Below are 27,226 nucleotides of genomic sequence, written 5' to 3'. Positions count from 1 at the left end.
AGGGCCCCCATGAGAATATAGAATTGCCATTTTTTTTATGGAAGGGGCCCACGAAATTGCTTTCCCCCTGGCCCCCTGAATCGTCTGGGCGGCCCTGCCTGCGCCAACCAAACTATAAACCGGTATTTCAATGAAGATCAGAAATGCCAATATATAGAGCTTTCCGGTTGGTGAAGTGCTGGAAAAAACAGCTGTTACTGTATTTTGGATTACAAATATTTGCACTGTAAAAATGGTAAAAGAAATAGTATTTTGCAATTCACCTCATACAAGTAATGCAGTGCAATCTCTTTAATTTGAAAGTGCAATTTACAAATGTAGAATTTTTTTTGTTACAAAATTGCACTCAAAAAAACCCCAACCAATGGAAAACTTAGAGCCTACACATCCTCCCAGTCTTACTTCTTGTTCAGCCAATTGCTCAGACAAACCAGTTTGTTTACATTTACGGGAGATAATGCTGCCTGCTTCTTATTTGCAGTGTCACCCAAAAGTGAGAAGAGGCGTTTGCATGGCACTTTTGTAGGTGGCAATGCAAGGTATTTACGTGCCAGATATGCTAAATATTCACATGCTCCTTCATGCTTTGGCCACCATTCCAGACGACGTACTAACATATTCATAATGCTAGTTAAAAAAGCAAGGTGTTAATGTAATTTGTGACTGAAATTCTTAGGGGAGAATTGTGTATCTCCTGCTATGTATTTTACCTGCATTCTGCCATATCTTTCATGTTACAGTAGTCTCGGATGATGACTCAGCAAATGTTGCTCATTTTAAGAACACCTTCACTGCAGATTTGACAAAATACAAAGAAGGTACCTGTGACGCTCTGTACCTCGGGGGAGCACCCCCATGTTCATCCTTATAAAAGGACGGTGTGGTATCCAATGCAAAGTTTCTCATGTTGGGTGTCTTCGGAAGGCTCATGATGCACCGAGGATTGTTCTTATAGTGATGTTATAGTAATTGTTGTTGCAGTAATGTTATAGGTTATAATTTCATGTATATAGTTATGAGGCTGAAAATGTATCCTCATGGCTTAAAATAAGCCCAGGCAAAAACTCTCAAAGAGCAGAGGGGCAGTTCACACCTCATCAAGGCATGCATGGGACAAACCCAGCCCAGCCTCACAGGAACAAAGGACACTGGCCTAGGCAGCAACAAAAGGATGTGTTGGACTCTGGAGTGAGTCACCCCCTTCCTTTGGTCAGTTTGGGACTGCGACGAGGTAATGCTCAGCTGACTCTGAAGGTGGGGAGGGGGCAGAGCCAAGAGGGAAGAAAGTACATGATAAAAGGGAGAGATGTTTGCCATCCTCTTCTTCTCTCTTCCACTTACATCTACAGACACCACCACCAGCAAGCGACTGAAGCGCTGATCAAAGGGGAGAGCCTGGCTGAAGAGCAACCAGCCAGCCTGTAGTAAGAAGCATCTAAGTCTGTAAGGGCACTAAAAGTGTTCAGATCAGCTTAGAATGGGTTTTTCTTTTACTTCATTAGACCAAAACTGACTTGTTTTGCTTTGACTTATAATCACTTAAAATCTATCTTTATAGTTAATAAATTGGTTTGTTTATTCTACCTGAAGCAGTGCGTTTGGTTTGAAGCATGTCAGAGATTCCCCTCGGGATAACAAGCCTGGTACATATCAATTTCATTGTTAAATTGACACACTCAAATAAGGTCCCAGTGTCCAGTGGGCATAACTGGACAATGCAAGATGGAGGTTCCTAGGGTTGTGTCTGGGACCGGAGATATTGGCTAGTGTCATTCGGTTGCACAATCCAAGGAGCAGCTTCCATGCCAGAGGCTGTGCAGTTATTATTTGTAAATCATTCTACATTTGTAAGTTCAACTTTCCTGATAAAGAGCTGGCACAACAGTACTTGCATGAGGTGAATTGAAAATACTATTTCTTGTGTTTCTTTTTTACAGTGCAAATATTTGTAATAAAAAATAAATATAAAGTGAGCACTGTACACTTTGTATTCTGAATTGTATTTGAAATCAATGCATTTGAAAATGTAGAAAACATCCCAAAATTGAAATAAATTGTATTCTATTATTGTGTAAAGGGGCGATTATTTGTCCAATTAATCATGAACAATTTTTATCTCACAATTAATCACAATTTTTTTTAAATAACTTGACAGCCCTACTCCCCACCACTACCATGCAGCCACCTGTGGGGTGGAACAGAGTAGATGAGAGACAGAGCACAGAAACTCATGGGCTCTGTAATATAAAAATTAATAATAATTGGAGATATACCAATCTCCTAGAACTGAAAGGAACCTTAAAAGGTCATTGAGTCCAGCCCCCTGCCTTCACTAGCAGGACCAATTTTTGCCCCAGATCCCTAAGTGGCCCCCTCAAGGATTGAATTCACAACCCTGGATTTAGCAGGCCAATGCTCAAACCACTGAGCTATCCCTCCCCCAAAAGGGGAAAGGAGTGTAGAAGAGGAAGTGAGGAAGAACCTGTCTCTAGTCACAGCAGTTGGGCATATTACAGGTTCAGGGGCAATTAGCTGAGATGTAGCTCACCCGGAGTGATGGGGAAAAGAACCCCACACTTCATAAAGGGATCCCTCAGTGGCTGCAGGAACCATTCAACCCCAAATCCCACAAATGGGATCTCCGGTTACCCAGCACCCCATTGTGCTGTAGTGGGGCAGAGGGATCAGAGCGATCAGCGATAGGGAGGGTCTCTCACGTACTGCTCCCTGCAGCACAGATCCTAAGTACTGTGCTGCGGCACTGCGGCCAGCCCTGACTGTGAGGGGAGATCACTCCCAAAAGTGCCCCCATCCTGCTCCCTGCAGCACAGGCCTGTAGAACTGCATGGGGGAAATGGGGTCAGAACTGACACCATGAGAAGAGCGACACTTACTGTGACCCTGAACCAGCTCCCTGCAGTACAGACCCTTAGCACCATACTGGGGTGCTCCCAAGGTCCCATTCTGCCACAGAGGAGTCTGCCCACAGAAAACTAGATGCCAACTGTCAGAGGGCACAGGGATGCCTAGAGTTATATGGCCATCCCCTGGGTGAGATATATGCACAATAGCGCAACAAACGTGGCATGCGAGGTATCTACCAAGAGCCCGCTGGTCGACCTCATGGGAACAAGATGTCTGTATGGGACATAGTTGATGAGAGATGTAAAATGTAGAATATGATGCTCTGAGGTTTTGAAGTGAAGCTTGTCACCTGCGCCATGGCAATCCCTTCGGCTGAGTCTATCAGCAAATAGAACAAAGCACAGCCGTGGAGACAGGCAATATTCACTGTTTGGGCTCAGTCGGGACATGAGAATTTACAAAGACAAAGGACCCTCAGCACTATATCTCAAGAGAGACCCTCCTCTGAGAAGAGACAATGGTCTGTACCTACAAAGAAAGAGGAGAGGGGACAAGAGCTCCCTTTCACCCAGGAGGCAGCTGACAGTGTTTGTCTCAGGAACAGGAGATCACAGCCAGGCCTGGAGTAAAACCCTGGAAGGACTGTGGGGTGAGCGTTGCTCTACCAGACTGAAAAGTATCTCGTTCAGTGAGTCTAGGCTCTAGTCAGCGTGGTATGATTTTATTGGCCAAGGAATAATTTCTTTCCAACCCGTCTCCTTGCTGCCCATCGAATCACTACACTCTGTGAAATCACTGGTCCTTGGTGTGACTATGAAGGGATCTAGGGCTGTGCGTTTATTGGGGCAGAGATTGGAGGTGGAACGGGTCACCTTGGGACCTTGTTCCTTTCGGAGCAGAAGATCTGTGACTGCTGTGAATGCCCAGCGAGACAGGGACTGGATGCCGCAAAGGGACTCTCGGAGGGCCAAAGGGTGAAGTGTCCCTATTGCCAACTTGGAGAGAGATCACCCCCCACCCCCCAAAGCCTAGAGTGCCGCCGAGGGAGTCGGGGAGCTGACCCCCAGTGGGCACAGACAAGGCTTCCTCATTGGAGGGGCCCATGGCACCGCACTAGGGCATTAGGGCAAGCGCAACTGCAAAGGGAGAGAGCCCCTGTCATATACAGACAGTTAAGGGTTAATGCCTCTTTGACCTGTAAAGGGTTAAGAAGTTCACCTAGCCTAGCTGACACCTGACCAGAGGAACCAATGGGGGGGACAAGATTTTTCAAGAGGAAGGAGGGAAGTTTTCCTTTGTCTCAGAGTCCATTAAAGTTCTGTGCCGGAGTGAAAAAGATCAAGGAATCACCTGGGGTAGTGAGTATTAGAGAAGAAATAAATAGGTTTATGTTTATTTTTTTGTGTGACTTGTCTTGTGCATTAGAGGGAAAATCTAATTGGGATTTCTTTTGTGTAACTAAGGTTTTGCCCAGGGGAACATTCTCTGTGTTTTCAATCTGTTGTGTGTGAGAGAAGCTTGTATGCTCTCTCCCAGAGGTTTTCTTTTCACCTTTCTTTCCTTAATAAAAAGTCTTCTTTTTAAGAACCTGAGTGATTTTTTCCTTGTTTTAAGATCCAAGGGGTTTGGATTGGTGTTCACCAGGAAATTGGTGGAGAAGACTCTCAAGGTTACCCAGGGAAGGGTTACGGTACATGGGATGGAGAGATTTTGGAGGGGTGGCGGGGAAAAAGAGTTTCCCAAATGACTCATAAACAGCTGTTTTAAACTATTTGGGTGGTGGCAGCAACCTGATCTAAGCTGGTAATTAAGCTTAGGGGTTCTCATGCAGGTCCCCACATCTGTATCCTAAAGTTCAGAGTGTGGGTGAAACTTATGACAGACCCCTACTGACAAACCCCTACCTGCAGCTCAGGCCTTCTTTGGGGCCAGCACTGACATGAAGGGGAGAGCGTGAGCATCCCCTACTGAGCCCCCAAACTGCTCCCTGCAGCACAGGCCCAAAGAGCAACACAGGCTAATTAGGGTCAGCAGAGACAGAGAGGAGACGGCTCTTTACTTGAACCCCTATATTGCTCCCTGAAGCACAGGCCACAAGCACCATGCTGGGGTCATTACCGGCTGTGGGAGAACAATGCCCCGTAATGTGCTTCCCACCCTGCTCCCTGAAACAGGCAGAGTGGTAGATGAAGGTTACCTGAGCACACAACACCGGCATCTTCTCCGTGGGTACAGTTATTCGTTCCCCAAGGCCGAGCCCCGCAATCAGGGAGGGTATTTTCTGTCCCTGTGCAGTTGACGTCATCCAGCCAGATACGGTCAGATCCTTGCCCAAATCGAGCCCCTCCTGAGGCTGATAACGCCGTCCCACAGCCCAGCTGCCTGCACACGACTCCAGCATCAGTTATGTCCCAGTCGCCATCACACACGGTTCCCCACACCTGGTTGTAAAGCACCTCGACTCTCCCAGCGCAGCGACTCGAACCATTCACCAGTCGGAGCTGAGCCACTTCTGAGATGCCAGCGTCTGCAAACACCCAAGGGCTAAACACTAAGGGAGGTTCCTGTGCATCTGACCTCTCGTGTTGCTGGACGACGTAGCACCTCCCGCCAACGGATCTGACCGGTCTCTGCACACAGCAACTGCCTGTCAAGGGCTCCCCATCACTGACCAGGCTAATCACTTGGGCAATGTTGAGGTTTGTCCACTCCCCTCCCAGCCAGCTCTCACCTAGTTAGGCAGACTGGACGGCAGTCTGACCCATTGCTCCCACTAGAGCACTTAATTAAAAAGATCACCCCCGGCTCTGCTGGCAGGAACCTCCTGGGGACAAGATTTACACCCTCACTCCTGGCGCTGGTATTCATAGATACATAGAGTTCGACAAATATCGACTTGTGACATACCTGGAAGAAGAAGACTACCCCCCCACTGACATGCAGCCACTTCTGGGGTAGGACAGGGCAGCTGAGAAACAGGACAGGGAATATGTAGGCTGTGTAGGGCAGGAAGTGAGCAAGAATTGCGTCTCCTGTGTCCAGCTTTTGGGGAAGTTACAACTTCAGGACTTATCTCCTGAAATGCTAAGCCGCCGGAACACTGTGATTGGGAACTGGACTCTTGAGAAATTGGCCCTGGATTTTTAGTTTGAGTGAGCAGCTGCAGGCTCCATTGACACCAAATCCAACCAGTGGGAGCTACAGTTACCCAGGTCCCCATTGTGCCGCAGAGGAGTCTGGCCCAGAGATAAATAGACTCCAACTGGCAGAGGGCACAGGTTTGCCTAGAGTTATACCGGGATCCCCTGAATGACATATATGCACAATAGCTCACTAGAGGTGCTATGCGAGGTCTCTACCAGGAGACAGCAGCCCACTCGTCACCCTAATGAGGGCAAGATGTTTGGATGGGACATAGTTGAAGAGAGCTATAAAATGTAGAATATGAGGCTCCAGAAGTGCTGAAGTGAAACTTGTCACCTGCACCATGGCAATCTTTTCGGCTGAGCCAATCAGCACATAGAACAAAGGACAGCCGTGGAGACAGGCTATATTCACTGTCCGGGCCCAGTCGGGGCCTAAGAATTTGCAAAGACAAAGGCCAGGCTCTAGTCAGCGTGGTATGATTTTATGGGCCATGGAACCGTTTCTTTCCAACCCGTCTCCTTGCTACCCCTTGAATCGCTACACCCTGTGAAATCACTTGTCCTTGGTGTGAATATGAAGGAATTTGGGCTGTGTGTTGATCGGGGCAGAGATGGGAGGTGGAACGGGTCACCTTGAGACCCTGTTCCTTTGGGAGCAGAAGATCTGTGACTGCTGTGAATGCCCAGCGAGACAGGGACTGGATGCTACAAAGGGACTCTCGGTAGGCCGAAGGGTGAATGTCCCTATTGCCAATCTGGAGAGAGGTCACCCCCCACCCCACAAGGCCTAGAGGGCACATCTTGTGTGGCCTGTGGCCAAGGGAGTCGGGGAGCTGACCCCCAGCGGGCACAGACAAGGCATCCTCATTGGAGGGGCGCATGGCACCGCACCAGGTCATTAGGGCCAGCACAACTGCAAAGGGAGAGAGCCCCCTACTGACTCACCCCTACCTGCACCACGGGCCCCCTTTGGGGCCAGCACTGACATCAGTAGAGTGTCTCCTACTGAGCCCCGACACCGCTCCCTTCAGCACATGGCAATTTGTGTCAGCACAGACTGAGAGGAGAGGTCTCTCTACTGGACCCGCCAAATTGCTCTCTGAAGCACAGGCCCTAAGCACCGTGCTGGAGTCAGTACTGGCTGTGAGAGGACAACGCCCCGTAATGTGCTTCCCAGCCTGCTCCCTGAAACAGGCAGGGTGGTAGATGAAGGTTACCTGAGCACACAACACCGGCATCTTCTCCGTGGTTACAGTTATTGTCTCCCCAAGGCTGAGCCCCGCAACTGGAGAGGGCAACTTCTGTCCCAGTGCAGGTGACGTCATCCAGCCAGATAGGGTCTGATCCTTGCCCAAATCGAGCCCCTCCTGGGGCTGATAACGCCGTCCCACAGCCCAGCTGCCTGCACACGACTCCAGCATCAGTTATGTCCCAATCATGATCACACACGGTTCCCCACACCTGGTTGTAAAGCACCTCGACTCTCCCAGCGCAGCGACTTGAACCATTCACCAGTCGGAGCTGAGCTACTTCTGAGATGCCTGAGTCTTGAAACACCCAAGGGAAGAAACACTCAGGGATGGTGCTTGTTCCATATAGTTTGCTCGGGCTGCCATTCAGTCCCAGTGTGGCAGACTGGTTGGTTCAGGTAGGCTGGGAATGGAACACTGCGGGGTTCCTCTCTGGAGGTCACCAGTTCTGATCCAGCCCCAGGCATGGGGGAATGGCTGACTCATGGGATGGAGAATGGGACACAGGGTCTTTCTCTGCAGGGAATGCTTACTCCACACAGTCTGTGTGGAGGGGATGAACTGATGCAGTACATTGAGGGAAGGAGACTAGGGGCTTGTCCCCCGGAGGGCACCATTTCCCGTTTCATCCCAGCTCAGCCCAGGGCCTGTTGTGTGGGGAACAGGCACTTGGCTTTCATGTCTGGGGCACTGGGTCCAACCTGGTAGTGAGTGGAAGTCGCAGCCACAGCAGCTCTCTGACGCCCAAAATGTGAAATGAGCCGCTGGGGTTAATTCCCCTCCATGACAGGACAGGCCAGCCCTCAGTCTGAGCGGCTCCCAGCCGCGGGGCAAAGGGCAAAACTGGTCAGGAGACTAAACTGCCCTTTGCCCCTTCCTGGGCTCCCTCCCTGTCTGCGCCCCGATGATCATGCCTGGCCAGAGCCAACAGCAGCAGCCTCACGGGGCTGTAGTTCTGCTCCCCAAAGACTCCCCTGGGGCTGACTCAGCTCCTCTATATTCCACAGTGTCCAGACAGAACTGAACACCCTCCTGTGGTGACGGCACCATGGCAGCCCATCCCCTGGTACCCCACCCCCACCTCTCACAGGCCCAGGTAGCATCACGGCCCCCAGTGTCAGTACACAGCATCTCCATTTGCCCTGTGCAGGGGTGGGACCACTCACCAGCCACAGCCAGAGCTGAGATAATACAAGTCTAACAATAACTAAAGGCAAAATATCTGTTGGGGCAGATCCTATCCCAGGGTAAATCTGGGGTCACCTCAGACTGACACAGCTCAAACCGCTGCTGCCAGAGCCAAAATTTCAATCAGCCTTACTGGGCAAAGGTGAGCCCTTCGGATGCAGGATGGCTGGGGATTTCCACCGGTATCCAACAGCCAGAATGCCCTGCACTCTGCCACACAGCCCGCCTTGTTAACTATTCACTGGTGGGGAAACTAGGACACGTAGTGAGGAAGTGATGGGCTGAGACCATGGGGTGAGTCTGGTGGAGGCAGGATTTGAACCCAGGTCTCCAGTCCTACACTTGAATGACTAGATTACATAACTTTAACTTGTCCCTTCCTCACCCCAATTTATGAGAGAGCTGCACCCTGCAGCATGCACCCAACACATACAGACAGACTCCACACCCTCTGCCTATGTTTGTATTTACCTCTCATGGGGAATCCTGTCATGGAAGCTGAAAGAAAGCAAAGAGATGAGGTAAGTGTCTGTCTATATGGCTGGACACCTTGGGAATCTCCAAACATTGGCTGACGTAAGCCGTGGCCTGAATGAGCTCTCACCTGCCATCTCTTGATGCACTGAGAGAAAAGACTCAGCTGCATGTTGTATTTCAGTGACCTATCTACTGCCTCTCCTGTCAGCGTCGGTCACATCTACACAGAAGTGCTACAGCTGCAGAGCTGCCACTGTAATGTTTAGTGCAGAAGAGCCCTAAGTAGCCGGCAAAGCACAAGTCCTGGCCTCTCTTAGATCCAAAGAACACAGACAAAGACTTCCCTCCACAGAGATTTGAAATTATCTTGTCCCTTGATTGGTCCTCTGGTCAGGTGTTCATCAGGTTACTGAGCTTGTTAACCCTTTACAGGTAAAAGAGACCTTAACCCTTAACTATCTGTTTATGACAGGGTGGGTGTTCGAATTTATGGGGGGGGGGGGGTGTCAGAGCCGATGAGATATAAAAAAGAGATATGAATAAAGTAAATGTTTTCTTAGGCTAATGCAAATTTAACATAAGGATAATACAAGTTATACCAAAACATATAGCAGGTCTAGATTTCTAACATTATATAATGGTTTTTTTTAAAATGTATTTAATTTAAATTGACTTTTGAAAAGTAAGCCATCATGGGATAAGGGGAAAGTCCTCTCATGGATCAATATCTGGTTAAAAGGTGGGAAACAAAGGGTAGGAATAAATTATCAGTTTTTCAGAATAGAGAGAGATAAATAGTGGTATCCCTGAGGGGTTGGTACTGGGAACAGTACTGTTCAACATATGCATAAATGATCTAGAAAAATAAGTAAACAGTGAGGTGGCACAGCTCAAACAGCCACTGCCAGAGCCAAAATTTCAATCAGCCTTACTGGGCAAGGGTGAGCCCTTCGGATGCTGGATGGCTGGGGATTACCACCGGTATCCAACAGCCAGAATGCCCTGCACTCTGCCACACAGCCCACCTTGTTAACAATTCACTGGTGGGGAAACTAGGACATGTAGTGAGGAAGTGATGGGCTGAGACCATGGGGTGAGTCTGGTGGAGGCAGGATTTGAATCCAGGTCTCCAGTCCTACACTTGAATGACTAGATTAAATAACCTTAACTCATCCCTTCCTCACCCCAATTTATGAGATAGCTGCACCCTGCAGCATGCACCCCACACATATGGACAGACTTCACACCCTATGTCTATGTTTGTATTTACGTGTCATGGGGAATCCTGTCATGGAAGCTGGAAGAAAGCAAAGAAATGAGGTAAGTCTCTGTATCCATGGCTGGTCACCATGGGGATCTCCAAACATTGGCTGGTGTAAGCCGTGGCCTGAGTGAGCTCTCCCCTCACATCTCTTGATACACTGAGAGAAAAGACTCAGCTGCATGTTGTATTTCAGTGACCTATCTACTGCCTCTCAGAGAGGTGGATTGACCCTCCTGCCCCTCCTGTCGGCATCGGTCGCATCTACACAGAAGTGCTGTAGCTGCAGAGCTGCCACCGTGCCACTGTAATGTTTCCAGTACAGAAGAGCCCTAAGTAGCCGACAAAAGACAAGACCCGGTGAGCGACGTCGGAACCAGTGACACTGCACCAGCCCTTCCAAATCGAGCAACCTCCTTTCACACTGCCTGCACCTCTGAAGGACCCCCACACCCTGCTCCCCTCAGGCCTGGCTCCCCCCCAACCTGGAGTTTGACAGCCCGACATGCTGTCTAATGGAGTGCTAAGCTGTAGTATACTGCTCAGCCACTAGGTGGTGATGCGTGTAAAATACTGTAATTCCTCACTTAACGTTGTAGTTATGGCCCTGAAAAATGCGACTTTAAGCAAAACAATGTTTAGCGAATCCAATTTCCCCATAAGAATTAATGTAAATAGGGGGGATCAGGTTCCAGGGAAAAAATTTTTGCCAGACAAAAGGCATTATATACATTTTAAACAATTTTAAACAAGCAATTTAATACAGGTATTAAACAGCCTGGCAGCCCCCCATCAGCTCTCCTGCCCCTCCCAGTTCCTCCCGCATGCCGGTGGCCCCCAGGAATCAGCGTCTTCCCCCTACTCCCCCCGACTCCTGCCAGTGGCAATCAGCTGTCTTGCGGCGCACAGCCTCCCCACTTCCTCCCTCCCTCTCAGTGGTTTCCCAAGAAATTGAAATTGTGGGGGTATTCGAATTTACAGGGGGGGTGTCAGAGCTGGTGATATATATAAAAGAGATAGGAATAAAGTAAAATGTTTTGTTACGATAATGCAAATTTAACAGAAGGATAATACAAGTTATACCAATACATATAACAGGTCTAGATTTCTAACAAAATATAATTTAAAAAAAATGTATTTAATTTAAATTGACTTTTGAAAAGTAAGCCATCATGGAATAAGGGGAAAGTCCTCTCATGGATCTGGTTAAAGGTGGGAAACAAAGGGTAGGAATAAATTATCAGTTTTTCAGAATGGAGAGAAATAAATAGTGGTATCCCTGAGGGGTTGGTACTGGGACCAGTACTGTTCAACATACTCATAAATGATCTAGAAAAATGGGTAAACAGTGAGGTGGCAAAATTTGCAGATGATATAAATCTATTCAAGATAGTTAAGGATGGAAGAAACCCATTCACTGTTACAGACTACGGACCTAATGTCTAGGAAGCAGTTTTGCAACAAAGTACCTAGGAGTTCCAGTGGACAAGAATCTGCATATGAGTCAACAGTGTGCCCTTGTTGTCAAGAAAGCTAACAGCATTTTGGGCTGTATAATTAGGGGCATTGCCAGCAGATGGAGGGACGTGGTCATTCCTCTCCATTCGACATTGGTGAGGCCTCATCTGGAGTACTGTTTCCAGTTTTCGGCCCCACACTACAAGAAGGATGTGGAAAAATTGGAAAGAGTCCAGCAGAGAGCAACAAAAATGGTTAGGGGGCTGGAGGACATGACTTATGAGGAGAGGCTGAGGGAACTGGTATTGTTTAGTTTGCAGAAGAGAAGAATTGGGGGGGATTTGATAGCTGCTTTCAACTACCTGAAAGGGGGTCCCAAAGAGGATGGATCTAGACTGTTCTCAGTGGTACCAGATGACAAAACAAGGAGTATTGGTCTCAAGTTGCAGTGCAGGAGGTTTAGGTTGGATATTAGGAAAAGCTTTTTCACTAGGAGGGTGGTGAAGCACTGGAATGAGTTACCTAGGGCGGTGGTGGAATCTCCTTCCTTAGAGGTTTTTAAGGTCAGGCATGACAAAGCCCTGGCTGGGATGATTTCGTTGGGGATTACTCCTGCTTTGAGCAGGGGGTTGGACTAGATGACCTCCTGAGAACACTTCCAACCCTGACATTCTATGATTCTAAGTCCCAGGCAGACTGCAAAAAGTTACAAAGGGAACTCACAAAACTGAGTAACTGGGCAACAAAAAGGCAGATGAAATTCAATGCTGATAAATGCAAAGTAACGCACATTGGAAAACAATCTCAACTATACATACTGTGACAGACCCAGGCCAGTGGGATACAGGAGTCTGGTAGAGCTCAAATATACTGGTCACTGGATGAGTAGTTTTCTGTTCCCTAAGTGACCAGAGCAGGGGCTTCACTAGAGTAATCAGGAACCTGCTAGAACTAATTAAGGCAGCCAGGCTGATTAGAACACCTGCAGCCAATCAAGCCAGGCTAATCAGGGCGCCTGGGTTTAAAAAGGCGCTCACTCCACTCAGGGAGGGGGGAGTGTGTGTGAGGAGCTGGGAGCAAGAGGCACAAGTAGCTGAGAGTGAGAGGGTGTGCTGCTGGAGGACTAAGGAGTACAAGTGTTATCAGACACCAGGAGGAAGGTCCTGTGGTGAGGATAAAGAAGGTGTTTGGAGGAGGCCATGGTGAAGTAGCCCAGGGAGTTGTAGCTGTCATGCAGCTGGTGCAGGAGGCACTATAGACAGCTGCAATTCACAGGGCCCTGGGCTGGGACCCGGAGTAGAGGGCGGGCCCGGGTTCCCCACAAACCTCCCAACTCCTGATCAGACACAGGAGGAGTTGACCCAGACTGTGGGGAAGATCACTGAGGTGAGCAAATCTGCCAAATAAGCACAGGACCCACCAAGATAGAGGAGGAACTTTGTCACAATCCAAAATGATGGAGTCTGAATTAGCTATTAAACACTCAAGAAAGATCTTGGAATCATTGTGGATAGTTTTCTGAAAACATCCACTCAACGTGCAGTGGCAGTCAAAAAAGCAAAGGGAATGTTGGGAATCATTAAGAAAGGGATAGATAATAAGACAGAAAATATCATATTGCCTGTATATAAATCCATGGTACGTGCACACCTTGAATACAGTGTGCAGATCTGGTCACCCCATGGGCAACTAAAATTATTAGGGGTATGAAACAGGAGGAGAGATTAAAATGACTGAGAATTTTCAACTTAGAACAGAGATGACTAAGGGGGGGATATGATAGACGTCTATAAAATCTTGACTGGTGTAAAGAAAGTGAATAAGGAAATGTTATTTAATCCTTAACATAACACAAGAACTAGCAGTCACCCAATGAAATTAATAGGCAGCAGCTTTTAAAAAAACAAGAGGAAGTACTTCTTCACACAACATACAGTCAACCCGTGGAACTTTTTGCAGGGGATGCTGTGAAGACCAAAACTAGAACAGGATTTTAAAAAGAACTAGATAAATTCCTGGAGAATAGGTCCATCAGTGGCTATTAGTAAGGATGGGAAGGGATATAACACCATGCTATGAGTGTCCCTCTCCAAACCCCTAATCATTTTAGTTGCCCTTTTCTGAACCTTTTCTAGTGCCAGCATATCTTTTTTAAGGTGAGGAGACCACATTTGTACGCAGTATTCGAGATGTGGGCGTACCATGGATTTATATAAAGGCAATAATATATTCTCAGTCTTATTCTCTATCCCATTTTTAACGATTCCTAACATCCTGTTTGCTTTTTTGACCGCCTCTGCACAATGCGTGGCCATCTTCAGAGAACTATCCACGATGACGCTAAAATCGTTTTCCTGACTCACTGTAGCTAAATTAGCCCCCATCATATTGTATGTATAGTTGGGGTTATTTTTTCCAATGTGCATTACTTTACATTTATCCACATTCGATTTCATTTGCCATTTTGTTGCCCAATCATATAGTTTTGTGAGATCTTTTTGAAGTTCCTCACAGTCTGCTTTGGTCTTCAGTATCTTGGTCTTAACTAACTTTCGTGTCATCTGCAACTTTCGTGTCACCTCACTGTTTACCCCTTTCTCCAGATCATTTATGAATAAATTGAATAGGATTGGTCCTAGGACTGACCCTTGGGGAACACCACTAGTTACCCCTCTCCATTCTGAGAAATTACCATTAATTCCTATCCTTTGTTCCCTGTCTTTTAACCAGATCTCAGTCCATGAAAGTTTCTTCCCTTTTATCCTATGACAACTTAATTTACATAACAGCCTTTGGTGAGGGACCTTGTCAAAGGCTTTCTGGAAATCTAAGTACACTGCATCCACTGGATCCCCCTTGTCCACATGTTTGTTGACCCCTTCAAAGAACTCTAATAGATTACTAAGACATAATTACCCTTTACAGAAACCATGTTGACTATTGCTCAACAGTTTGTTTTACTATGTGTCTGACAATTTTATTCTTAACTATTGTTTCGACTAATTTGCCCGGTACCGACGATAGACTTACCGGTCTGTAATTGCCGGAATCACCTCTAGAGCCCTTTTTAAATATTGGCATTTCATTAGCTAACTTCCAGTCATTGGGTACAGAAGCCGATTTAAAGGACAGGTTACAAACCTTAGTTAATAGTTCTGCAACTTCACATTTGAGTTCTTTCAGAACTCTTGGGTGAATGCCATCTGGTCCCGGTGACTTGTTAATATTGAGTTTATCAATTAATTCCAAAACCTCCTCTAGTGACACTTCAATCTGTGACAGTTCCTCAGATTTGTCACCTACAAAAGCCAGCTCAGGTTTGGGAATCTCCCTAACATCCTCAGCCGTGAAGTCTGAAGCAAAGAATCCATTTAGTTTCTCCACAATGACTTTATCGTCTTGAAGTGCTTCTTTTGTATCTCGATCATCAAGGGGCCCCACTGGTTGTTTAGCAGGCTTCCTGCTTCTGATTTACTTAAAAACCATTCTGTTATTACCTTTGAAGTTTTTGGCTAGCCGTTCTTCAAACTCCTCTTTGGCTTTTCTTTTTACACTCTTGCACTTACTTTGGCAGTCTTTATGCTCCTTTCTATTTGCCTCGCTAGGATTTGACTTCTAATTTTTAAAGGAAGACTTTTTATCTCTCACTGCTTCTTTTACAGGGTTCTTAAGCCACGGTGGTTCCTTTTTAGTTCTTTTACTGTGTTTCTTAATTTGGGGTATACATTGAAGTTGGGCCTCTATTATGGTGTCTTTAATAAGCGCCCATGCAGTTTGCAGGGATTTCACTTTAGTCACTGTACCTTTTAACTTTTGTTTAACTAACCCCCTCATTTTTGCATAGTTGCCACTTATGAAATTAAAAGCCACAGTGCCATCTCAACTGCTGTTGAGATGTTCTTCCCACCACAGGGATGTTGAATGCTATTGTATTATGGTCACTATTTCCAAGCGGTCCTGCTATAGTTACCTCTTGGACCAGCTCCTGAGCTCCACTCACTATTAAATCTAGTGTTGCCTCTCCCCTTGTGGGTTTCCATACCAGCTGCTCCATGAAGCAGTCATTAAAAGTATTGAGAAATTTTATCCCTGCATTTCGTCCTGAAGTGAAATGTCCCCAGTCAATATGGGGATAATTGAAATCCCCCACTATTAATGAGTTCTTAATTTTGATAGCCTCTCTAATTTCCCTTAGCATTTCATCATCACTATCACTGTCCTGGTCAGGTGGTCGATAATAGATCCCTAATGTTATATTCTTATTAGAGCATGAAATTTCTATCCATAGAGATTCTATGGAACATGTGGATTCACTTAAGATTTTTACTTCATTTCATTCTTCATTTTCTTTCACATATAGTGCCACACCCACCCCTGCATGACCTGTTCTGTCCTTCCGAAATATTTTGTACCCCGGAATGATTGTGTCCCATTGATTGCTCTCAGTCCACCAGGTTTCTGTGATGCCTATTATATCAATGTCCTCCTTTATCACAAGGCACTCTAGTTCACCCATCTTATTATTTAGACTTCTAGCATTTGTGTACAAGCACTTTAAAAACTTGTCACTGTTTATTTGCCTGCCCTTTTCTGATGTGCCAGATTCTTTTTTATGTGACTGTTTATCATCTGATCTGATCTGGCCCTTACATTATACTCTTCCATCCTCTGCTCCTGACTATAACCTGGAGATTCTCTGTCATCAGACTCTCCCCTAAGAGAAGTCTGTGTCTGATCCACATGCTCCTCTGCAGCAGTCGGCTTTCCCCTATCTCCTAGTTTAAAAACTGCTCTACAATCTTTTTAATGTTTAGAGCCAGCAGTCTGGTTCCACTTTGGTTTAGGTGGAGCCCATCTCTCCTGTATAGGCTCCCCCCATCCCAAAAGTTTCCCCAGTTCCTAATGAATGTAAACCCCTCCTCTCTACATCATCATCTCATCCACCCATTGAGACTCTGAAGCTCTGCCTGCCTACCTGGCCCTGCGCGTGGAACTGATGGCATTTCTCAGAATGCCACCATAGAGGTCCTGGATTTCAGTCTCTTCCCTAGCAGCCTACATTTGGCCTCCAGGACATCTCTCCTACCCTTCCCTATGTCATGGGTACCTACATGTACCATGACCAACAGCTCCTCCCCAGCACTACACATAAGTCTGTCTAGATGCCTCGAGAATTCCGCAACCTTCGCACGAGGCAGGCAAGTCACTATACAGTTCTCCCGGTCATCACAAACCCAGCTATCTATGTTTCTAATGATCGAATCTCCCATTACTAACACCTGCCTTTTCCTAGCAACTGGAGTTCCCTCCCCTGGAGTGGCAACCTCAGTGCGAGAGGCAACCCCAGCACCATCTGGAAGGAGGGTCCCAACCAGGGGCGGCTCTAGGATTTGCGTCGCCCCAAGCACAGCGGCACGCCGGGGGGCGCTCTGGCGGTCGCCGGTCCTGCGGCTCCGGTGGACCTCCTGCAGATGTGCCTGCGGAGGGTCCGCTGCTCCCGCGGCGCCGGTGGACCTCCCGCATGCACGCCTGCGGATGCTCCACCGAAGCCGCGGGACCAGCGGACCCTCCGCAGGCATGCCTGCGGGAGGTCCACCGGAGCCGCCTGCCGACCTCCCGCGGCACGCCGCCCCAAGCGCGCGCTTGGCACGCTGGGGTCTGGAGCCGGCCCTGGTCCCAACTATGGGAAAGTTTCCCTCTGCTCCCATTGACTGCTCTGCTTCCCTGGGCCTTTCATCCTCCTCAACAGAGCAGGGGCTGTCTGACTGGAGGTGGGACAATTCTACAGTGTCCCTGAAAGCCTCATCAACATACCTCTCCACCTCTCTTAGCTTCTCCAGTTCCACCACCCTGGCCTCCAAAGTCCGTACGTGGTCTCTGAGAGCCAGAAGATCCTTGCACCGACTGCACACATATGCTACCCACCCACAGGGCAGGTAATCATACATGCTACACCCAGTGCAATAAACTGGATAGCCCCCACTACGCAGCTGGGCTTCTGCCCACATTTTCTCCTAGAGTTTCTGAAAGGGTTGTTTAAAGCATGAAGTTTGGAATGTAGTTTGGTTTATAGGTTTTAAGAGGAATAAAGGGAAACAGATAGCACCCGCACGGGAGCCCCGCTCCCTTCCCACTCCCCTTCACAGCTCCCTTGCGAAACTCCCTGTTAGCAGCCCCTGTTCACAAAGCTCCCTGGTTGCTTTTGTGTGGCCTTATAAAGCCCTGGCCTGTGTGAATGCCCCGCCCACTGATTAAGGCTCAGCCAATTACCAGAGGCTTCTAGCTTTCAGACCTTCCTTTGAAGCTCACAGCCTCCAACTGCCAGCCACAGCGCATGGTCCTTCAAACAACCAACCAATCAAACAGACTGACAAACACAAGCTCAGCAAACAGCAAGTAACCCCCAACCACAAGCAAACATGCACTACAGACAGTCACTTACCCCAAGGATGCAGTGTTTGCTCCTCCGTCACCTGGAGAACTTCCTTGAGAAACTCCTCGTTAGCAGTTCCTGTTCGCAAAAAAAAGAAAAAAACAAGCTCAAATGCTGAGTTCGTGGAGTATGTACATAAGCTATACTAAAGACAAACCCACAGTAACCGTCTCCAGTTTGTGAGGGACCCCATAGAGCCAGTCTCTAGGAAACAGATAGCTGCATGGAGGTTAAGTCCATTAATGACTATTAGCCAGTATGGGTAAGGAATGGAGTCCCTAGCCTCTGTCAGAGGGTGGAGATGGATGGCAGGAGAGAAATCACTTGATCATTACGGTTGTAAATTCAATCCTTGAGGGGGCCATATGGGGATTGGTCCTGCTTTGAGCAGGGAAATGGACTAGATGAAATGCCAATATATAGAGCATTCCGGTTGGTGAAGTGCTGGAAAAAACAGCTTTTACTGTATTTTGGATTACAAATATTTGCACTGTAAAAATGGTAAAAGAAATAGTATTTTGCAATTCACCTCATACAAGTACTGCAGTGCAATCTCTTTATTGTGAAAGTGCAATTGACAAATGTAGAATTTTTTGTTACATAATTGCACTCAAAAAAAAAACAACCAATGGAAAACTTAGAGCCTACACATCCTCTCAGTCTTGCTTCTTGTTCAGCCAATCGCTCAGACAAACAAGTTGGTTACATTTACAGGAGATAACGCTGCCTGCTTCTTATTTGCAGTGTCACCCAAAAGTGAGAAGAGGCGTTTGCATGGCACTTTTGTAGGTGGCAATGCAAGGTATTTACGTGCCACATATGCTAAACATTCACATGCTCCTTCATGCTTTGGCCACCATTCCAGACGATGTACTAACATATTCACGATGCTTGTTAAAAAAGCAAGGTGTTAATGTAATTTGTGACTGACATTCTTAGGAGAGAATGGTGTATCTCCTGCTATGTATTTTACCATATCTTTCCTGTTACAGTAGCATCGGATGATGACTCGGCAAATGTTGCTCATTTTAAGAACACCTTCACTGCAGATTTGACAAAATGCAAAGAAGGTACCTGTGACGCTCTGTACCTCGGGGGAGCACCCCCATGTTCATCCTTATAAAAGGACTGTGTGGTTTCCAATGTAAAGTTTGTCATGTTGGGTGTTTTTGGAAGCCTCATGATGCACCTAGGATTGTTGTTATAGTGATGTTATAGTAATTGTTGTTGCAGTAATGTTATTGTCATGTTATAGGTTATAATTTAATGTATATAGTTACGAGGCTGAAAATGTATCCTCATGGCTTAAAATAAGCCCAGGCAAAAACTCTGTAAGAGCAGAGGGGCAGTTCACACCTCATCAAGGCATGCATGGGACAAACCCAGCCCAGCCTCACAGGAACAAAGGACACTGACCTAGGTAGCAACAAAAGGATGTGTTGCACTCTCCAGTGAGTCACCCCCCTTTCTTTGGTCAGTTTGGGACTGCGACGAGGTAATGCTCACCTGACTCTGAAGGGGGGGGGCAGAGCCAAGAGGGAAGAAAGAACATGATAAAAGAGAGAGATGTTTGCCAGGCTCTTCCTCTCTCTTCCACTTACATCTACAGACACCACCACCAGCAAGCGACTGAAGCGCTGATCAAAGGGGAGAGCCTGGCTCAAGAGCAACCAGCCAGCCTGTGGTGAGAAGCATCTAAGTTTGTAAGGGCACTGAAAGGGCTTAGAATGGGTTTTTCTTTTACTTCATTTGACCAAATCTGACTTGTTTTGCTTTGACTTATAATCACTAAAATCTATCTTTATAGTTAATAAATTGGTTTGTTTATTCTACCTGAAGCAGTGGATTTGGTTTGAAGAGTGTCAGAGATTCCCCTAGGGATAAGAGGCCTGGTACATATCAATTTCTTTGTTAAATTGACACACTCAAATAAGGTCCCAGTGTCCAGTGGACATAACTGGACAATGCAAGATGGAGGTTCCTAGGGTTGTGTCTGGGACCGGAGATATAGGCTAGTGTCATTCGGTTGCACAATCCAAGGAGCAGCTTACATGCCATTGGCTGTGCAGTTATTATTTGTAAATCATTCTACATTTGTAAGTTCAACTTTCCAGATAAAGAGTTGGCACAACAGTACTTGTATGAGGTGAATTGAAAATACTAATTCTTGTATTTCTTTTTTACAGTGCAAATATTTGTAATAAAAAAATAAATATAAAGTGAGCACTGTACACTTTGTATTCTGAATTCTATTTGAAAGAAATATATTTGAAAATGTAGAAAACATCCCAGAAATTGAAATAAATTGTATTCTATTATTGTGTAAAGGGGCGATTACTTGTGCAATTAATCATGAACAATTTTTATCTCACAATTAATCAAAAAAATTTTAATAACTTGACAGCCCTACTCCCCACCACTACCATGCAGCCACCTGTGGGGTGGAACAGAGTAGACGAGGGACAGAGCACAGAAACTCATGGGCTCTGTAATAAACAAATTAATAATAATTGGAGATATACCAATCTCCTAGAACTGAAAGGGACCTTGAAAGGTCATTGAGTCCAGCCCCCTGCATTCACTAGCAGGACCAATTTTTGCCCCAGATCCCTAAGTGCTCCCCTCAAGGACTGAATTCACAACCCTGGATTTAGCAGGCCAATGCTCAAACCACTGAGCTATCCCTGTCCCCAAAGGGGAAGTGAGTGTAGAAGAGGAAGTGAGGAAGAACCTGTCTCTAGTCACAGCAGTTAGGCATATTAAAGGTTCAGGGGTAATTAGCTGAGATGTAGATCACCTGGAGTGACGGGGAAAAGAACCCCACACTTCATAAAGGGATCCCTCAGTGGCTGCAGGATCCATTCAATGCCAAATCCCACAAATGGGATCTCCAGTTACCCAGCACCCCATTGTACTGTAGTGGGGCAGAAGGATCAGAGCGATCAGCGATAGGGAGGGTCTCTCACGTACTGATCCCTGCAGCACAGATCCTAAGTACTGTGCTGAGGCACTGCGGCCAGCACTGACTGTGAGGGGAGATCACCCCCAAAGAGCCCCCATCCTGCTCCCTGCAACACAGGCCTGTAGAACTGCATGGGGGAAATGGGGTCAGAACTGACACCATGAGAAGAGCGACACTTACTGTGACCCCGAACCAGCTCCCTGCACTACAGACCCTTAGCACCATACTGGGGTGCTCCCAAGGTCCCATTCTGCCACAGAGGAGTCTGCCCACAGATAACTAGATGCCAACTGGCAGAGGGCACAGGGATGCCTAGAGTTATATGGCGATCCCCTAGGTGAGATATATGCACAATAGCTCACCAAACGTGGCATGTGAGGTATCTACCAAGAGCCAGCAGCCTGCTGGTCGACCTAATGGGAACAAGATGTTTGTATGGGACATAGCTGATGAGAGATGTAAAATGTAGAATATGATGCTCAAAGGTGTTGAAGTGAAGCTTGTCACCTGCGACATGACAATCCCTTTGGCTGAGTCTCACAGACAACAGATTGAAAACACAGAGAATATTCCCCTGGGCAAAACCTTAGTTACACAAAAGAAATCCCAATTTGATTAGCCCTCTAATGCACACAAAAAAAACCATAAACCTATTTATTTCTTCTCTAATACTCACTACGCCGGGTGATTCCTTGATATTTTTCACTCCGGCACACAAGTTTAATGGACTCTGAGACAAAGGAAAACTTCCCTCCTTCCTCTTGAAATACCTTGTCCCCCAGAGGTTTTCTTTTTACCTTCCTTTCCTTAATTAAAAGTCTTCTTTTTAAGAACCTGATTGATTTTTTCCTTGTTTTAAGATCCAAGGGGGTTTGGATTGGTGTTCACCAGGAAATTGGTGGAGAAGACTCTCAAGGTTACCCAGGGAAGGGTTACAGTACTTGGGAGGGAGAGATTTTGGAGGGGTGGCGGGGGAGACAGAGTTTCCCAAATGACTCATAAACAGCTCTTTTAAACTATTTGCGTGGTGGCAGCAACCAGATCTAAGCTTGTAATTAAGCTTAGGGGTTCCCATGCAGGTCCCCACATCTGTATCCTAAAGTTCAGAGTGCGGGTGAAACCTATGACAGACCCCTACTGACACACCCCTACCTGCAGCACAGGCCCCCTTTGGGGCCAGCACTGACATCAAGGGGAGAGCGTGAGCATCCCCTACTGAGCCCCCACACTGCTCCCTGCAGCACAGGCCCAAAGAGCAACACAGGCTAATTAGGGTCAGCAGAGACGGAGAGGAGACGGCTCTCTACTGGAACCCCCATATTGCTCCCTGAAGCACAGGCCTCAAGCGCCATGCTGGGGTCAGTACTGGCTGTGAGAGGACAATGCCCCGTAATGTGCTGCCCAGCCTGCTCCCTGAAACAGGCAGAGTGGTAGATGAAGGTTACCTGAGCACACAACACCGGCATCTTCTCCGTGGTTACAGTTATTCGTTCCCCAAGGCTGAGCCCCGCAATCAGAGAGGGTATTTTCTGTCCCTGCGCAGTTGACGTCATCCAGCCAAATATGGTCTGATCCTTGCCCAAATCGAGCCCCTCCTGGGGCTGATAGCACCGTCCCACAGTCCAACTGCCTGCACACGACTCCAGCATCCTGTAAGTCCCAGCTGTCATCACACACGGTTCCCCACACCTGGTTGTACAGCACCTCGACTCTCCCAGCACAGGGACTTGGGCCGTTCACCAATCGGAGCTGAGCCACTTCTGAGATGCCTGAGTCTGCAAACACCCAAGGGAATAAACACTCAGGAATGGTGCTTGTTCCCTATAGTTTGCTCTGGCTGCCATTCAGTCCCAGTGTGGCAGACTGGTTGGTTCAGGTAGGCTGGGAATGGGACACTGCGGGGTTCCTCTCTGGAGGTCACCATTTCTGATCCAGCCCCAGGCATGGGGGAATGGCTGACTCGTGGGATAGAGATTGGGACACAGGGTCTTTCTCTCCAGGTGATGCTGGCTCCGGTACAGTCTGTGCGACGGGGATGAACTCATGCAGTACATTGGGGGAAGGAAACCTGGGGCTTCTCCCCAGGAGGGCACCATTTCCCGTTTCGTCCCAGCTCAGCCCAGTGGCTGGTGTGGGGGGAACAGGCACTTGGGCTTTCACGTCTGGGGCCCTGTGTCCAAGCTGGTAGTGAGTGAAAGTCGCAGCCATTGCAGCTCTCTGATGCCCAAAATGTGAAATGAGCTCCTGGGGTTAATTCCCCTCCATGACAGGACAGGTGGGTGCAGTCCAGGCCAGCCCTCAGTCTGAGCAGCTCCCAGCCATGGGGTAAATGGGAAAAACTGGTCAGGAGACTGAACTGCCCTTGGCCCCTGCCTGGGCTTCCTCCCCGTCTGCGCCCCGATGATCATGCCTGGCCAGAGCCAACAGCAGCAGCCTCACGGGGCTGTAGTTCTGCTGCCCAAAGACTCCCCAAGGGCTAACTCAGCTCCTCTATATTCCACAGTGTCCAGACAGACAAGGCCCCTCATATGCTGAACTGAGCACCCTCCTGTGGTGACGGCACCTCGGCAGCCCATCTCCTGGTACCACACACCCATCTCTCACAGGCCCAGGTAGCGTCACGGCCCCCAGTGTTAGTACACAGCATCTCCACTTGCCCTGTGCAGGGGTAGGGCCACTCACCAGCCATAGCCAGAGCTGAGATGATACAAGTCTAACAATAATTAAAGGCAAAATATCTGTTGGGGCAGATCCTATCCCAGGGTAAATCTGGGGTCACCTCAGACTGACACACCTGAAACAGCCGCTGACAGAGCCAAAATTTCAGTCAGCCTTACTGGGCAAGGGTGAGCCCTTCGGATGCTGGATGGCTGGGGATTTCCACCGATATCCAACAGCCAGAATGCCCTGCACTCTGTCACACAGCCCGCCTCGTTAACAAATCACTGGTGGGGAAACTAGGACACGTAGTGAGGAAGTGATGGGCTGAGACCATGGGGGGAGTCTGGTGGAGGCAGGATTTGAACCCAGGTCTCCAGTCCTAAATTTGAATGACTAGATTAAATAACCTTAATTTATCCCTACCTCAACCCAATTTATGAGAGAGCTGCACCCTGCAGCATGCACCCCACACATACAGACAGACTCCACACCCTCTGCCTATGTTTGTATTTACCTGTCATGGGGAATCCTGTCATGGAAGCTGAAAGAAAGGAAAGAGATGAGGTAAGTGTCAGTCTCTATGGCTAGACACCTTGGGAATCTCCAAACATTGGCTGACGTAAGCCGTAGCCTGAGTGAGCTCTCACCTGCCATCTCTTGATGCACTGAGAGAAAAGACTCAGCTGCATATTGTATTTCAGTGACCTATCTACTGCCTTTCAAGGAGGTGGACTGACCCTCCTGCCTCTCCTGTCATCGTCGGTCACATCTACACAGAAGTGCTGTAGCTGCAGAGCTGCCACTGTGCCACTGTAATGTTTCCAGTACAGAAGAGCCCTAAGTAGCCGGGAAAACACAAGTCCTGGTGGACGACGTCAGAACCAGTGTAACCCCTTTGGGGTTTAGAGAGCATGGCCCCTTTAAATCTTTTTCCCAGGCGGGAGGGGGAGAGTAAGAAAAAAGGAGGGAAACTCCAGGGGGCAAGGGTGGAGCTCCAGGGAGAGAGGGAGAGGCAGCACGGCTGGCCCTGGAGAAGGGAGCAGGAGAACCTGCCTGAGGCCTGAGGAGGACAGGCCCGATCGGGGACAGCCCAGGACAGGAGCCAGGAGCTGCCCTGTGCCAGGGAAGAATCGCCCGAGAAGGAAAGGCCAGAGCTGGATCCAGTATCACGGCTGCCCAGAGCTGCGAGTACTGGGGCTTGTGACTCTGCATTGGGAACAAGGAGGGAGGCTGCTAGCTAGTTAAGTGGGGAGGTGGTCGCTCTGTTGGGCTTTGCACAGAGCGGCAGAAGAGGGCACCGGACGGGTTTGCTGGGGAGAGTTCACTGGCGCCGAAGACGACCAGGAGCACCCAAGACTCACCACCGGACAGGAACTTTGCTCAGGCCTCCTGAACTCTGTGTGCAGACACATTGCTCAGTGTCTGCCCTTCCAGACTGTGATATCACTGATCCCGTGGGGTTTTGGTTTGAATGCAGCCCTGTTTTACTGCTCCCCCTACATTTCCCCTTGTTGTTTTTCTCCTCTCAGGCCTCTGTAAATAAATATCTCCCTTTGTTATATCCATTCTACTTTTCCTGTTCGGTGGGTGTGTTCACTCTGTGGGGGTTGGAACAGGTGCCCCTGGGGTGGAGGGGATTTCTCTTGCTGCATTCCTGCACGCGCTGTCTCTTGGCCAGAGCTGCCTGCAGAGCAGACTCCATCTTGGCCACGAGGGTGCTAAAGTTACACTTGGTGGCCCGTACGGGGAAATTGCAGTACACACACATATACCCACACCCCTGCGTTGTGCACCCTGGGCTCTTCTTCACCGAGCAAAGAAACTCCTGAGTGACTTTCATCTCAGTAAAAAAAAAAATGGAGAGAGGATTATTAGAAGACCTGTGCCGAGGGGCACGAATCCCAGTAACCAAAGCTGTGCTGGTGGCGGGGTCCCAGAAGAGATGGAACCAAATGAAACTGAGGAAAGCCTAGATGCAGCTGAAATACTGGGGAGGGTAAAGGTCCACACCCGTATTTACATCCGCAAAGTGCAGGGCATGGTAGCACTATGTACTCACTCAAAGGAAGCAGATCTTCATAAAGTGCCCAAAGAGGTGAAAGTAGAAGGTATCCCCTGGACAATTCTCGGGGCAGAGCAGTCCCCTCCTAGTGTGCCTGTGTCACTTGAGGTAGATTCTTTAGCGCAGAAATTGCAAGCTCTGATGGTAGAGGAGAAGCGGACAAGAGAAGAATTAATTTTAGCATTAGGAGGGGCTCCAACACCTGCAGCACCCAGCCTGGTGGGATGGGCCAAAGAGCTGGGAAACGCTCTCAAAGATGCATTTAAGCAGGTATATGAAAGTGCTCCATATAAGCGGCTACGTTCATTCTCAGGGGTGTCACCTGTACCCTCAGGGGAGAATGATTATGACACCTGGAGGGATTTTACGGTGCTACTTGTCCAAGAGTGGGAATGCTCTGATGCTGAAAAGCGGAAATGTGTGCTTGAGAGTCTGAAGGGACCTGCCATGTGAATTATCCAAGCCCTGAAAGACTCACAACCAACTGCCACAGTGCAAGACTATTTAACTGCTCTTGAGAGTGTCTACGGTGCTACTGATAGCAGTGAAGACCTGTATTATCGTTTCCGCCATACCTATCAGGAGCCCCACGAACAATTGTCTGATTTCATCAGGAGACTAGAGGATTTGCTACAGCAGGTAGTGCGGAAGGCGGGCATCCCCACCAAGTGCATTGATTTCGCTAGGTTGGACCAAATCCTCCGGGGCACCCGACAAGATGGGTTGATGTTGTGGCGACTGCAGCTGAGGGAGCGGGCCCAAAACCCACCCCCATTCCACAAGCTCATTCGAGAGATACGTGAGGAGGAGGAGCGATTGTTGCAAGTGGATGCAGTGGTGCAGCCGAAGATGGCAGGGAGTCACACCACCACAGTGCTTGGAGAGATGGAAGATGCCCCATCAGTGGCAGCAGCACTGAGAGATTTGACCCGAGAAGTGGCCATGATGAAGGCTCAGGGACATACTGTGCCATCCTCAAGAGGGGAGAGTAGCAGGAGGAGTGATGGCCAGCGAGAAGGTTGCTGTTATAACTGTGGAAGAGATGGTCACTATGCCTTGGACTGTCAAAATAAGACAGATCATGCAAGGGTATCTCAGAGATTGCAGCAGACCATTAGGAGGCTTCAGGGAAACACCAACAGGGCTTGGGGAAGGAGCAACCCAAGACCCTGAAATTCCAAGGCTCCCAGAGGAGGCCCTTTTACTGAAAGAATGGGATCGCTTATTGGTTCGGGATGGACAAATTTACCGAGGGCAGAAGCTGAAAGGAGGCCCTTTTGCTGAAAGGGCTCCCAGAGTAGGCCCTTTTGCTGAAAGAATGGGATCGCTTATTGGTTCGGGATGGACAAATTTACCGAGGGCAGAAGCATCCTCAGAGGCCTCACCATAAGCAGTTGGTGCTACCACAAAAGTACCGGCAAGGTGTGTTAGAGGCCTGCCACGATTGAATGGGGCATCTGGGA

The 27,226-nt window shown here is 48.2% G+C and overlaps 1 protein-coding gene across 1 annotated transcript in view; it reads right to left on the bottom strand.

Moving 5' to 3' along the window:
• The window catches only part of LOC123350254 (deleted in malignant brain tumors 1 protein-like), a 72,784-nt gene that overhangs the window by 15,955 nt on the left and 29,603 nt on the right, over positions 1-27,226 (bottom strand). The window contains exons 5-10 of the mRNA XM_044988744.1: positions 24,216-24,242; positions 22,486-22,815; positions 18,088-18,156; positions 8,921-8,947; positions 7,229-7,558; positions 5,063-5,392 (exon numbers count right to left, since the gene is read on the bottom strand). Coding sequence (XP_044844679.1) covers positions 5,063-5,392; positions 7,229-7,558; positions 8,921-8,947; positions 18,088-18,156; positions 22,486-22,815; positions 24,216-24,242 — 1,113 coding nt within the window. The remainder of the gene's footprint in view (positions 1-5,062; positions 5,393-7,228; positions 7,559-8,920; positions 8,948-18,087; positions 18,157-22,485; positions 22,816-24,215; positions 24,243-27,226) is intronic.

The sequence above is a fragment of the Mauremys mutica genome, chromosome 15 (genome assembly GCF_020497125.1).
Source record: "Mauremys mutica isolate MM-2020 ecotype Southern chromosome 15, ASM2049712v1, whole genome shotgun sequence".
Taxonomy (NCBI): domain Eukaryota; kingdom Metazoa; phylum Chordata; order Testudines; family Geoemydidae; genus Mauremys; species Mauremys mutica.
This window is presented reverse-complemented; position numbering and strand designations above follow the sequence as displayed.